The sequence below is a fragment of the Aythya marila genome (assembly GCF_965140915.1).
Source record: "Aythya marila genome assembly, chromosome: W".
In the NCBI taxonomy this organism is placed as follows: Eukaryota; Metazoa; Chordata; class Aves; order Anseriformes; family Anatidae; genus Aythya; species Aythya marila.
In genome coordinates this window covers 18,127,569-18,142,924 of record NC_139081.1, presented here as the reverse complement: position 1 = coordinate 18,142,924, position 15,356 = coordinate 18,127,569, and the positions used below count along the sequence as shown (strand labels likewise).

Genomic DNA, 15,356 nt, shown 5'->3' with positions numbered 1-15,356 from the left:
CACATAATGCAGCAAACACCGTCTGGGCCAAGGGCATCCCTGTACGACTGTGGGTAAGCGTGTTTTTAGGAGGGACTGTTGGCAAAAGGCAGCGTGACTCATGCCCCTTGCTCTGCCAGGAGCAGCCCCAGCCTTCCCTCCGTGGCACCATCTCTTTTTCCAGAGAAACAGGGCTCCATTTTACACGAGGGATGATCTCAAAAGCTTTGGCTGGGAAATGCTCCACCCACGGATGGCAAGCAGAGGAAAGATTCATGAACAATTGCAGGAAACTCCAGGAGAAGCTGTCATCACTGAAAGCTGCAAGAACCATCCCAGCACACTGGCCGCAATGCCGAGGGCAGCCAAAGGGTGCTCTGCAAGAAAAACACCCTCTGCTTTTCCCTGCAGGCTCCAAACTCGGTGGCTTGGGGCTAACGCAGCCAGCCTACCTCAGCTGTACCTTTACAAAGGATTGGGGGAGGGGGGTAAAAAAAAAAAAAGAAAAAAAAAGGTGATGTTTTTGTTTTTAAATGAAACAGAAAATAGTGCTGCAGGTTCAGCTAAAACATTATACCACAGCTGCAGCAATGCATCGAAGAATTTCAGTTTGGGGCCATTTGATATCCGCCTCCCAAAGAAGAGATGAGCTACAGCATATTGTCAAAACAAATAATAAAGCAACTTTCTCTATACAAACAGGAACAATACTATTTAAACGATACTGTTTAATCCTAAAGTCATTTTGATTTCCCTGCCACAGCTGAGACCTAACCTTTTTGACCATTCCCATTTCTGAGGTCTTTCATCCTGGGACTGTCGCTGCGCGGGTGTACTCATACCATGGAAAATAAATAAAATTTAAAAAGGGTTCCCTCCAAACAGCAACTAATTGAGAGCTTCTTGGCAGGCACAGATGAAGCCATGGAATAGGACAAGGAGTCTAAAAGTCACATAAAGTGATCCCTGTGTTGGAAGGGCCATGCCAGGCGCCCAGCAGGCTGTCACACCCCACCTCTGCCTCGCACTACCCCTTTCATGGGCTGCTTCCCCCATGTGCTGCTCCTGGCAGCACGTCAGAGCCTTCTGCCAGACTCACTGGGCATGGGGAGCAGCTATTTAGGATGTGGCAACAGACGCGTCCCCTCTCCGGCAGAGGAAGTGTTACCGCAGGCACAAGGAAGTGCACTGCGGAGACACTGAATAACTTGCCCCAAGTTAAAGATTAAGTCTCCAGAAGAGCCTTGCAGTTAAAACAGTTTTCTTGGTCTCAGTCCAGCACCTTAGCCATAAAGCCATCCTTTTTCCTCCAGCTCTCATTGAAAGGGAGCCTGCTGCCTTCAATCAGGCTGGCAAACCAATGTACCCCGCACCGGCTCCAACACAGTTACTCCAGCAAGGGGCAGGATACGTGTGTGTTTATGGCTTGCTTTGATAAGGAGCAATCACGAAGAGAAAAACAGAAATAAATGATTCCTGCTCATTTCTTACACAAGTCTGGAGTATTGGGCAGGTGGGAAAGTAAACACCTTTTGGAGACAACAGGTAATTCCTTCTTAGTCCAACTCTGAAAGCATGACTTGATAAAAGCAGGTGATACACATCTAGAAGCTCAACCTCACTTGTCCCATGTGCAGCCCTGAGTAATACAAAATACTGCATTTCACTGGAGCCACATAGAAATCCTATTTCCAAGTAGATACCCATCATCTGAGGTACAAACACATCTAGCTGCTTAACTTGAGATGCCTTTAAAAGTGGTCTAATTAAAAGGTTCACCGTTCAGATCTTCCGTTACTATTTTTCCTCTAAAATAAAATCTGACTATCTTTAAAGGCAGTATCCCTAGAACTGACAAAAAAAAAAAAAAAAAAAAAAAAAAAGAAAAAAATGCAGTGCCTTTCATGCAGGCAGGACATGGAGAAAAGTCAATGCCCCATTTCCACAAAAACAAGATGGATTTGGTTGTGACAGCCAGGAAAGAATCTTAATGCAAAAACTGTAAATGGGTCCTCACGAGAATTAGCATCTTTTGTCCTGAGGATGCAGACTCCAGGACAGAGGGGCAGACCAAATCCCATTTACCAACCATGCTCCTATCTCACGCTCAGTCTGGGTAATAGCTTTTAAGTGAGTTCCCGATTTCATTTACCTTTTCCTTTAAAGGAAAGAGCAAATCAGGATGAGAATTTTCCTGCTGTTCAGAGTTAAACCTCCTCTGAATTGCAAAGTGGTTAAAAAACTTTGACTATTAATTTATTTCTAATTCAATAGTGTTTCTCAACTTGACACGTTAAATAAAGCAGTGCTTGCCTGTTTGACCTGATGCCCCTCCAAAGCATCACTTCAAACACAGCCATTTTCCAGCCTGGGGTTATAAAAAAATGCATCATTGAAGTGCTTGGGATCACCTGATTTTTAAATATATTTTTCCCCACTTATAATGGCTTTGATCATCAATTCACAAAAGACCTCTCTTCAGCAAAACCTATTCTTTAGAAGGTTCCGTTTACAGGTAATTTCTTCATGCCAATACATCATACTTGTAGGAAGAACGGCCGAAGTCATGACACACACAAATATGGTCAGATCATGCTCCCTTTTTTACCCAAATAACCTGATTCTTATAGCAAACTTAACAGGGGCAGATAGTGTCTCACACAAGATTATTGGTCAAAAGCACTCAGACAAACAACTGCACGAAAACAACCCCCTTGTGATTAGCAGTCATGTAGATCCCGTCCTTGAAGCCAGCTGCTGGCAACAATATTTTTAATTCCTCAGTCGGGCGATAGAAGAAAATCGTTATGGCAACTCCTCATAGTCATCCTGATAGCTTGGTTTGCTCAGCTGCAACAAGTCATGGCCTCCTTGCTTTTGTTTCAAAAAATCCTCAACAATTCCCCCTTTTTCTTTTTGAGCAAACCAAGCCCAATGGAACAGTTTTGCAAGTAACCTTATAACCACATTTATTACAATACAACACACAATGATGATTAACACCACAATAAATAGAATCCTTAATCCCTCTTTGACTAATCCCAGTAACCATCTAGGCATCGTCCCAAACAAATCAGTGAGCCACTGACTGAAAGGATTGATATCATATTGAATCTTTCTCATGTGCTCTTTCAGGAAAGTAATGGATTTGTGAATTGACTCACTATGATCAGAAAGGTTTAAACAGCACATTCCCTCAAAGTCCTCACACCCATGCCCTCGAGCCAAGAGCAAGAAGTCAATAGCAGCTCGATGCTGTAAGAGCGCATGTCGCAGACTATTTTGATCTGGTAACATCTCCTCAAGTATCTCTGTCGTGGCATTGGCTTGCTTCTCGGCCCAGCATGCCAATTTTTCCAAATTATTAAGTGCAGCCACAGCTGCTGCTCCTGGCACGAAAATTGCCAATGCCACTCTAGCTGCAACACCAAGCAATTCAACATTATCATTGCAATCCGGTGCGAGCAATGCCCATTTATGTCTGCTGATCTTAGGCAACTGTGACAAGCTAGGAGCAAATATAGTAAGTTTACCTAAGTAACATGGACCTCTGATAGCATTTGCAGGGATACCTTGCCAGGCCCTATCCCCACAAATCAGAAAAACATCAGGAGGTAAGGCCATAGCTGTACAATTGTTCCAAACCCTATAGTTGTTGCCCCTTGTCTCCGTGCCATAAGCTCCTAAACCCTGCCTAGCAGTGTCATTGTAATCACAGGTGTTATTTGTATTTCTGTACCTGTATGGCCCTTCTGAAGTCACATTTGTCCACCCTGTTGGATTGTTTTTTGAAAGGATTTAATCTTTGCTGTAAATTACCGAACACAAAACATGTTTGAGTCCAATTCTGTGATGTGTTCCCAATCCTCTGAGACCCACATAACTGTAACTCTTGTGGATCCCTGGGCAATGAGACAGTAAGTGAATTTATCAATTTCGCTGAGCACACAGCTGCAGATGAGGCATTGCAGTGATTGTTGGTAGCATATTGGCCAAACTCAGAAGGGTCATACACAGGTATACCTATGAGGCAAGTCCTGAACGGATCTGTGGACGATGCCATGGACAGACAAAATTCTGACATACCAGTCTGATTAGCCCATGTCACCCAAAGATTTCGTTGATTTCGTTGCGGCTTGATCTTGGTTACGAGCGCAAGCCCTGCTGGCAGTATTAGAATCAATCACCATCAACAACTTCCCCGTCCCTTGAGACATCTTGGGAAGTGTCCTGGTTTCAGTTAGGACACAGCTAATTTTCCTCCTAGTAGCTGGTAGGGTGTTATGTTTTGGCTTAGGATGAGAAGAGTGCTGATAACACCCCGATGTTTTAATTGTTGCAGAGCAGTGCTTATACTAAGCCAAGGACATCTCAGTTTCTTGCTCTGTCCTGCCAGTGGGCAGGCTGGGGGTGCAGCAGGAGCTGGGAGGGGACAGACCCAGGACAGCTGACCCAAACTAGCCAAAGGGGTATTCCATCCCATCTGACGTCATGCTGAACAATATATAAGGGTGGCTAGCTGGGGTGGGGGAGGTGGCTGCTCGGGGTTAGGCTGAGCATCGGTCAGCGGGTGGTGAGCAATTGCATTGTGCATCACTTGTTTCGTACACATTATTATTAGTAGTACTATTATCATCATTATTGTTATTATTATTATTGTTATTATTATTTTCCTGTCTTAATAAACTGTCTTTATCTCAACCCACAGGCTTCACTTTCCCGTTTCTCTCCCCCATCCCAGAGAGGGAGGGGGGAGGGTGAGCGAACGGCTGTGTGGTGTTTAGCTGCTGGCCGGGTTAAACCACAACAGGCAGCCTTCACAAATTGGCTTGGCACCCACACTGGTCCTGCTCACATGCTGTGAGTCTGACACAAGATTGCGTCCCACGTCTCTCCGCGTCCTGTGTCTCACCGCATCTCTGTTCTGCGTCCTTTTTTTTTTTTTTTGTCCATTATAATCGGCATCAATTATCCTCAGCAAAACAAACAATCCGGTCAAAGATGTACTTGATCGTCCTAACAGCAATACATTACGGTCATTCCCACACCACTTGACACAGCCAGGTAGAAGATTCCTAGAAATACTAATGAAATTCCAACATGGAATGAAACCCCTACAGCACTACGCTCTTTGAAAACTTTTTTCAGCTGCTGGGATTTATTGAGTTTCTTGTTTTCACTGCTGAGATCTGTGGCCGCCTTTTCAGGGGATCCACCCACATCCTTGGCCAAGCTGCCGGTGGTGGTCCGCAACGCCAGCAGAGGGGCCAGCGGGCTGAGTGGGGAGGGCAGGCCGAGGGTGGGGGGTGGTGAGGGGAAAGCAGCGGCGGCGGCGGCGAGCGGGGGCCCATGGGGCGGCAGGCCCGGTCGCAGCAGCAGGCGGAACATGGCAGCACCCGATGCGTGCAGGTGGGTGCTCAAACCGGAGAAACGCAGCAGCCGGCGGCGGGGCAGGCGGGCGGGTGCCCAGAGCTGACAGCAGGGCGGGCAGCGGGGCTGGAGGCGCTTTGCACCAGGCGTTCTGTCAGTCCCAGGTGGTACTGCTAGAGATTGCGCTGCCGCCATCACCTCCTGCTGCTCGGCTTTCATACCACACAGCGCATTAATCACTGTCCGCCACATCCCACTCACTTCTTTATCCAGCTTTCCACTTGAGATGGCTTTATCCCATAAGCGATCTCCTACCTCCCGCCACTCTGGACTCACAGCGCTACTCGTGTCCCATCTTCACTGACTCCTCCGTTCTCCCGTAGAAGTTTTGAGGTCCGGCTTGATCACCAATGTCCCGGGTCCCGGTTCAGGCACCATTTGTGGCAGGAAGAATGGCTGAAGTCATGACACACACCAATATGGTCAGATAATGCTCCCTTTTTTACCCGAATAGCCTGACTCTTATAGCAATCTAGCAGGGGCGTACAGCTTCTAACACAAGATTAACGTTTTAAAAACGTTTCTATAAATACATCATCACAAAAAGGAGGACTAAGGAGAATCTCCATCCTTTACTGGATGCGGGGGGAAACTTATTTACAAGAGATGAGGAAAAGGCGGAGGTGCTTAATGCCTTCTTTGCCTCAGTCTTTAGCAGCAATACCGGTTGTTCTCTGGATACCCAGTACCCTGAGCTGGTGGAAGGGGATGGGGAGCAGGATGTGGCCCTCACTATCCATGAGGAAATGGTTGGTGACCTGCTACGGCACTTGGATGTGCACAAGTCAATGGGGCCGGATGGGATCCACCCAAGGGTACTGAGAGAACTGGCAGAGGAGCTGGCCAAGCCACTATCCATCATTTATCAACAGTCCTGGCTATCGGGGGAGGTCCCAGTTGACTGGCGGCTAGCAAACGTGACGCCCATCTACAAGAAGGGCCGGAGGACTGACCCGGGTAACTACAGGCCTGTCAGTTTGACCTCAGTACCAGGGAAGCTCATGGAGCAGATCCTCCTGAGTGTCATCACGCAGCACTTGCAGGGCAGGCAGGTGATCAGGCCCAGTCAGCATGGGTTTATGAAAGGCAGGTCCTGCTTGATGAACCTGATCTCCTTCTATGACAAAGTGACGCGCTGGGTGGATGAGGGAAAGGCTGTGGATGTGGTCTACCTTGACTTCAGCAAGGCTTTTGACACCATCTCCCACAGCATTCTCCTCAAGAAACTGGCTGCTCTTGGCTTGGACTGGCGCACGCTTCGTTGGGTTAGAAACTGGCTGGATAGCCGGGCCCAAGGAGTCGTGGTGAATGGAGTCAAGTCCAGTTGGAGGCCAGTCACTAGTGGCGTTCCCCAGGGCTCGGTGCTGGGGCCGGTCCTCTTTAATATCTTCATCGATGATCTGGATGAGGGCATTGAGTGCACCCTCAGTAAGTTTGCAGATGACACCAAGCTAGGTGCGTGTGTCGATCTGCTCGAGGGTAGGAAAGCTCTGCAGGAGGATCTGGATAGGCTGCACCGATGGGCTGAGGTCAACTGCATGAAGTTTAACAAGGCCAAGTGCCGGGTCCTGCACCTGGGGTGCAACAACCCCAAGCAGAGCTACAGGCTGGGAGATGAGTGGTTGGAGAGCTGCCAGGCAGAGAAGGACCTGGGAGTGATGGTGGATAGTCGGCTGAATATTAGCCAGCAGTGTGCTCAGGTGGCCAAGAAGGCCAACAGCATCCTGGCTTGTATCAGAAACAGTGTGGCCAGCAGGGCTAGGGAGGTGATCGTCCCCCTGTACTCAGCTCTGGTGAGGCCGCACCTCGAGTACTGTGTTCAGTTTTGGGCCCCTCGCTACAAGAAGGACATGGAGGTGCTTGAGCGGGTCCAGAGAAGGGCGACGAAGCTGGTGAGGGGCCTGGAGAACAAGTCCTACGAGGAGCGGCTGAGGGAGCTGGGCTTGTTCAGCCTGGAGAAGAGGAGGCTCAGGGAAGACCTTATCGCTCTCTATAAGTACATTAAAAGAGGCTGTAGCGATGTGGGGGTTGGTTTATTCTCCCATGTGCCTGGTGACAGGACGAGGGGGAATGGGCTAAAGTTGCGCCAGGGGTGTTTTAGGTTGGATATTAGGAAGAACTTCTTTACTGAGAGGGTTGTGAGGCATTGGAACGGGCTGCCCAGGGAAGTGGTTGAGTCACCATCCCGGGAGGTCTTTAAAAGACGTTTAGATGTAGAGCTTAGTGATATGGTTTAGTGGAGGACTTGTTAGTGTCAGGTCAGAGGTTAGACTCGATCTTGAGATCTCTTCCAACCTAGAAATTCTGGGATTATTGGTCGAAAGCACTCAGACAAACAACTGCAAGAAAACAACCCCCTTGTGATTAGCAGTCACATAGATCTTGTCCTTGAAGGAAGTGCCAGCTGCTTGCAACAATATTTTTAATTCCTCAATCGGGCGATAGAAGAACATCATTATGGCAACTCCTTGTAGTCGTCCTGGAAGCTTGGTTTGCTCAGCTGCAGCAAGTGATGGCCTCCTTGCTGTTTCAAAAATCCCTCAACACATACTAATAAATAAAGCACATCCCACAGCAAGCCCGGCTTGGGAAGAGGTGCCCTGCCCCCCCTGCAGCCATGGGGCAGAGGGAAACTTGTTAGCCACGCAGCGCCAGTGATTGAGGATTGCTGCCCATCTCCTGGGCAAAGGGAAGGGACTGAGCCCTCCTGCAGGACTCCTCACCCCATCCATTATTAAACACCTCCCGTCCCTTCTGGAAAGCCCTGGCAAGGCCTAATGGGTTAATGGGTATTGCTTCATTAGCTAAGTCCCCTAACAAGGGAGAGTCTACCCTGGCTTCAAGTCCTTCTTACCCAGGCCCAGTGTACACACAGTTTATAGCCTGCACCTGTTCTTCTACCATTCTGCATGGCAGGAGAGCAGCATGCCCAGCACCCCACTGCATGGACCTGAGCTCACTGCAGCCTCACAAACCCAAGGGCACAGAGCAGAGTCCTTCAGCTCCCTTCTGCGTGAGTCCCATGCCATTTGGCCATCCCATCTCCAGGAGCGCTGGCTCCACGATACGGAGGATTTTCCTCAGGACAACAGCATCAGTTCAGGAGGTTTAAATTTCTCCTCGTGTGGGAGCCAAAAAGCCAATTTTTAAAGTTTTGGGTTTTTTTTAGATCCTAATGACACCACCAAATCTCATCTCCCCTAAGCGATCACTCTCTTTGCTGGGTATTCACATCCTCTGTAGCAGAGCAGTTTGCTTCTCTGACGCAACACTCAGGAAGCAAGCAAACAGGTTATTGTACATATTAAAATGTGCAGTGGCATGACACAGTGTTAGGGGACACATGGGGCTTTTAATGCCTTTAGCATCTCTGTCTCTTCACTAACATCCCTGTGCACATGGAGAAAAGCAGCACAGGAATGTAGGAATGTGGGAACACTTCTCAATATTTGGATACCCCCTGCTGGGTCTCCACAGCTCTTCCTAAAGCTGGTGGGATTTTGTGGGTGAAGCAATGCGTTGTTTGAGACAGACTCCACTCACATGCACCTGCTCCTAAGGGACAGAGTGGAGATGCCATCCAAACAGCACCCATTGCTTCCAGACATGTGCACCCTGCCGGCCCCTGTGTGCAGGGCAGCCTCTCACCAGTGTCCTTCACTTGACAAAGGAACCCTGGAGAAACCAAAAAAAACATCAAGGCACACCCTGAGACCACTTCATGATAAATACAAAACACAGCTGGGGAGTGCTCACACCTGGCTGAAGCAGAAAGCTGCCCCAAATCCAGCATTTCACTGCATTTCTACACTAGGAAAGCTGCTTTGGCATTGCCCAGCCCTGCAGTCCCCCTCAGCCCATGCTCCTCACCAACCTGCAAGATGTTGGACTGCGTCTTCTCACTCTCCCCGTCCCCCTCCATCTTGTTGGTCAGCAGCCCCTGCACCTGGTACTCCAGCACGTAGCTGTCGATGAAGCGCTCCAGCTCCTCGATCTCCTGCGAGCGGCTGCTCCCTGCCTCTGAGGAGGCGGATGCCACTGACGAGTTTTCCATCACTGCAGCTGGGACAGTGGGAACGGAGGGGGCCTGAGAAGGAAAAAGGATGGAAATTGAGTCCTTGGCCACCTGCTGAGCAGCACCTGCCTCTCCCACCAGCACAGATGCCCCCTTCTTCCTTCATGAGCCCTCTTCTTCCTCCATGAGCAAGAGGCCCATCTTGTGATCCTACACATAAGGGCCACAACAACATTTGCCTATCCTCCTCACAACCAAAGCTGTAGAAAACCTCTAGAAACATGCCCAAGAAATTAACAAAGCTTAATTTAAAAGGCCCGTGACATTGGCTGCACTGGAAGCGGAAGGATGATGAGGTTCGCGTTGTGGCTGGGGACATGAAAAGGACAGGAACTGCAAAGCTTCTCTAGGACTGCAGCAGTAAGCAAGGTGCTGAGTCAGCAGTGCGCCTGCTAACAGTCCAGGGAGGAGGTTTGGATGTGGAGGTGAAACAGTGATCACACCAGAATCTATTTTTAAAACCTCCGCTTGTTAAAAATGCATTAGAAAAAGGGAAAACATCCTGCAGAGCACCACAGTGTGGCTGGCTGGCAGCCCCGGAGGAAGCCACAGGTGATGCTGTGCTCAGTGTAGAGATCACATTGCCCCCCAGGGACACATGGCAGCAGCTCTGCCTCCACAGGGATGCTGCTCTGCAGAAAACAAGGACTTTGGGGGGCTTGTACCTTAAGGTGTGCTCAGGGTGCAGACTGGCAGGTAGCCCAACCAGGATGCAAACCTTCTGAGCAGCAGCAGTATGGATCACTAGGTGCTCTCTGTGCAGATTTTAAATGTATTTAAATGTATTCTTACTGGTGAGAGTCAAAATACAGAGCAAAGGAAGAAAAGGCTGTGCAAACACAAATAGATGCAGGTACCAAATTAAAGACTGGATCTCAGGGCATGGTTCAGCTACCTAACTGTCCTGACAGTAACCCCTCCCTCCAGTTCCTGCTCCAGAAGCACAGCCTTCTCCTAAAAGCTCACATGTAGACTACCGCTAGCACAATAAGAAGCCATTACCCAGGGGGCTTATGTTACAAACCCTACTGGGAGAGTAGGACAGTCTCATTCAGGGCACATATCACCAAGGAATTAGGAGCTCTGCTGCAAAACAAAACCAGAGCCCTATGCATTCCCAGCAATAACCCCTGCCCCTCTCCAAAGCCAACACGTGCAAATGGATGCACCCCTGAGTACTTGCACGCCTCTGCAGGAGATACCAGGGACTGAGTTCAAACCCCTTTTATCTCCTCTGATCCACAGAGGAAATGAAGAACTTCAGCATAAGGCTTCTTTGAGGCTTCTTTGCCTCAGTCTTTAGCAGCAAAACCAGTTGCTCTCTGGATACCCAGTAACCTGAGCTGCTGGAAGGGGATGGGGAGCAGAATGTGGCCCTCACTATCCATGAGGAAATGGTTGGCGACCTGCTATGGCACCTGGATGTGCGCAAGTCGATGGGGCCGGATGGGATCCACCCAAGGGTACTGAGGGAACTGGCAGAGGAGCTGGCCAAGCCGCTTACCATCATTTATCAACAGTCCTGGCTATCGGGGGAGGTCCCAGTTGACTGGCGGCTAGCAAACGTGACGCCCATCTACAAGAAGGGCCGGAGGACTGACCCGGGTAACTATAGGCCTGTCAGTTTGACCTCAGTGCCAGGGAAGCTCATGGAACAGATTATCTTGAGAGTCATCACGCAGCACTTGCAGGGGAAGCAGGTGATCAGGCCCAGTCAGCATGGGTTTATGAAAGGCAGGTCCTGCTTGATGAACCTGATCTCCTTCTATGACAAAGTGACGCGCTGGGTGGATGAGGGAAAGGCTGTGGATGTGGTCTACCTTGACTTCAGCAAGGCTTTTGACACCGTCTCCCACAGCATTCTCCTCAAGAAACTGGCTGCTCTTGGCTTGGACTGGCGCACGCTTCGTTGGGTTAGAAACTGGCTGGATAGCCGGGCCCAAAGAGTCGTGGTGAATGGAGTCAAGTCCAGTTGGAGGCCAGTCACTAGTGGCATTCCCCAGGGCTCGGTGCTGGGGCCGGTCCTCTTTAATATCTTCATCGATGATCTGGATGAGGGCATTGAGTGCACCCTCAGTAAGTTTGCAGATGACACCAAGCTAGGTGCGTGTGTCGATCTGCTTGAGGGTAGGAAGGCTCTGCAGGAGGATCTGGATAGGCTGCACCGATGGGCTGAGGTCAACTGCATGAAGTTCAACAAGGCCAAGTGCCGGGTCCTGCACCTGGGGCGCAATAACCCCAAGCAGAGCTACAGGCTGGGAGATGAGTGGTTGGAAAGCTGCCAGGCAGAGAAGGACCTGGGAGTGATGGTGGATAGTCGGCTGAATATGAGCCAGCAGTGTGCTCAGGTGGCCAAGAAGGCCAACAGCATCCTGGCTTGCATAAGAAGCAGTGTGGCCAGCAGGGTGAGAGAAGTGATTGTTCCCCTGTACTCGGCTCTGGTGAGGCCGCACCTCGAGTACTGTGTTCAGTTTTGGGCCTCTTGCTACAAGAAGGACATCGAGGTGCTCAAAAGAGTCCAGAGAAGGGCAACAAAGCTGGTGAGGGGTCTGGAGCGGCTGAGGGAGCTGGGCTTGTTCAGCCTGGAGAAGAGGAGGCTCAGGGGCGACCTTATCGCTCTCTATAAGTACATTAAAAGAGGCTGTAGCGAGGTGGGGGTTGGTTTATTCTCCCATGTGCCTGGTGACAGGACGAGGGGGAATGGGCTAAAGTTGCGCCAGGGGTGTTTTAGGTTGGATATTAGGAAGAACTTCTTTACTGAGAAGGTTGTGAGGCATTGGAATGGGCTGCCCAGGGAAGTGGTTGAGTCACCATCCCGGGAGGTCTTTAAAAGACGTTTAGATGTAGAGCTTAGTGATATGGTTTAGTGGAGGACTTGTTAGTGTCAGGTCAGAGATTAGACTCGATCTTGAGATCTCTTCCAACCTAGACAATTCTGTGATTCTGTGATATAATCCTGCATTTGTCCCTTAGCCAGTGAGTGAAGTCATAAGGAAGCCAGCAGCTGGCACCCAGACCATCTGAAGGGCATGTATGTACTGAAGAGAAGCCGATGAAGCCTTAAATGTAGCATCACCAGTAAGGGCAGCTCTGAGGGCGTTCGAGCAGATGCTCCTGTGGTTACCATGTGCATCTACCCAGTGCATCTGTCCCAGAATACTGATCTCCTTTGAAAGCCTGCCAGCTTTACTTTCTGATAATAGGTCACCTCCTTCATGTCACCAAGATGTCACCTCCTCTGGTGCAGAACAAGGCAACTGCTGAAAAAAACATGCCGCCAGCAGGGCCAGAAATGAAAAGCATGGAGAGGTCCTCTTGTGGTCACCTGAAATGGGAACTGCACAAGGACCCCTCTGCCCCGATGACAGCAGCCATGGACACTTCCTCAAGAGAGACCAGGGTTTACACAACTCCCAGAGCACACATGGGAGCCAGGAGCCACTGCTCCTGCATCCAGCAGGTGATGCCAACCCCCCCAGTCTTCTCTCTGACTCTTTCCTAGGGTCTGAAGCAGGATGGAGTAAGCAGCCCACCAGCTACTCAAACACCACCTTCCTCCCCAAGCCACTGTGCTCCTCTTCCATCACACAACCAACAGAGGAGCTTCCAGCTCACAAGGACCACACATCTGACCATGCAAGCAGGCTACTGCACAACACAATCACTGCTCACATGTTGAACCTGATGCTCCCATGAAATGTCATTTTTTTGTGCGTGCACACTCACGTGGAGGACCAGCACGGCTGCAGGATGAACCCACACATGGCAGGTCCCCCGGGAGGTCCCCCCCAAGGTACTGACCCCAGTGGGAACTACTTGGGCTGCAAGCAGCAGCTCGTGCAGCTGCAAGCTCCTCGTTAATCACACAGCATCTCCACATCTCCCAGCCTCTGGGGAGCCTTCACAAATTAAAAATGGAAGCAGCACAGGGAGGATTGACAGTTACTGGAGATCACTCACTACAGCTGCGAAATAAACATGACAAAGTCTGAGCACAAATCTCTTGTAATGGCAAACATGTTTAGCTCCCCCAAACACCCCAGCCCCAGGAACAGGCTCCAAGCATCCTGGCTGACAGGCGGTTAAACACCAGCAAAAGCCACAGGGGAACACTGCCCTGGCTCCCCTGACTTGGGGAAGGCAGGTAGCCACACCAAAGGACCATCAGAGAGAGGCCATCAAAATTAAGTATTTTGCACATGAGGCAAAAACTGGGGAACTTGCTGCACGATGGGGCCAGGAGGAGCCTCAGCCAGGAGCTGCAGCAGGCTCTGCACCACGAGCCCATTGATGCAGCCCTGCAACAGCCACAGGAGGGGAACCACACAAACGGAGCCCTCCTGCACCCTGTGCCCTGCTACTCCAACAGCCTCTTCTGGGGAATGGATGCAAAATTGCATCAACCAGCTATTAGCTATTTCTAGTGCAACCGCAAAGCCCTGTGGTGTTTGCATATGGCTTTGAACATCCTGGGAACAAACACATTCCTATTTCTCTGTGGCTGAATGCCACTTCACTCCTTAAAGAAATGAAACCACCAGGCTTTTGCACCTGGGATGGAAAGGGGTGTGTTTCCACATGAACTAAGCAGGATTTAGGACCAGAGTCTTGCAGCAAGGCTCATGCTCCTCCCTCCCTGTGGGTGGTGGGGTGAGGAACCAGGAGCTCCTGTTGCATGGCAGGACACAGAGATTTCATCCCTCACCCTCCCCTGCTACGGCAACTGGTATTTACAGCTTGGTTGGAGAGGAGTGTGAAATTACCAAGCAAAATCTGAGCGAGCCACATGCCATCCAGAAGGGAAGAAGAAAAATTTGTTCCCAGCTTGTGTAATTTCCAGCTCTTGAACTATTTCTCATCTGTCACTTCAGAACAATTGCAGCTTCGTTTACAGCAGTTCTGGCCTAAGGATTTCATCTGCCCAAAGAATTATTCCCAAATGTGCCCAGACTGTCAAAAAGGCTAATTATGTAGATCGATAACACAGATTAGCTCCCAAACAAAATCATGTGGCATGTTAAGAAAGAAAAAATAATATAAAAAAATAAAAAAAAAGAAAAAGAAAGAAGAGCCCCAGAGAGCACGGAGCCCCGGCGGAGGACATGCTTCTCACCCCTTAGCTAATTAGTGCCAATTATCAAATGGAAAGCATCAATTATTAAATAGTAAGTACTAAAGAAATTGTCAAGCCCTGAGCTGGAAGCACAGGTAACCACAGCACATCCTGGAGGACACGGCAGCACATGGAGGTGCCTGTGCATAGGGAAGGGACGGCCAGTACCAGTGGCATCGCTTTGGAATGGGGCTCAACTGGCAGGGCCAGAGGGTGGCCTGTCCCCAGGGCCAAAGCAGCACGAGAGGACTTTTTGCCTTTTTTGGGGGGTGATGCTGGAGGGCATGGAACCAAGGGAAGGTCTTGCTGGGTCACTGCCCCAGGACACTCCCACTTGCACCCCATACCTGGGGTGCTCACCCCTGCACCCACCAGCGCTTTGCACACGAGCAACAGGAGAGACGGACTGAAAGGGAACAGGTTTGGCCGAAGTCACAAAGTGCAGCAAACAAGCCCAAATCTCATATTTGAGACATCGCTGTGTCTCTAGCAGAAAGCTCCAAAGACGAGTCATTTACAGGACCTCTGTCTCCCTAAAGGAAAGCAGAGCTCGACAGGAGTAGAAGTGCCCCACATTTACAGGTGATGAATTACCACCTATGCTTGGTTTAGGATCATCACTGCACACAGAGCTCCCTAGAGCAGGTGGCCAGGAACTGACAGCAAAGCGAGTTGGTCGACAGCTAATGCTCACAATAAAACAAGAGACTAAAAAGTCGCAGCACATAACTGTTATGCACTTAAGTCTGCACATAGCTG

The 15,356-nt window shown here is 49.8% G+C and overlaps 1 protein-coding gene across 2 annotated transcripts in view; it reads right to left on the bottom strand.

Annotated features, from left to right (window-relative positions):
• LOC309889567 (CBP80/20-dependent translation initiation factor-like) overlaps positions 1 to 9,470 on the bottom strand; it is a gene marked incomplete at its 3' end in the record, with an annotated part of 155,751 nt that extends 146,281 nt beyond the window's left edge. For both annotated transcript variants that reach the window (XM_082782433.1, XM_082782434.1), the window contains exon 1: positions 9,284 to 9,470. In XM_082782433.1, coding sequence (XP_082638559.1) covers positions 9,284 to 9,463 — 180 coding nt within the window. In that variant the 5' untranslated portion in view covers positions 9,464 to 9,470. The remainder of the gene's footprint in view (positions 1 to 9,283) is intronic.
• Positions 9,471 to 15,356: the final 5,886 nt, after the last annotated feature.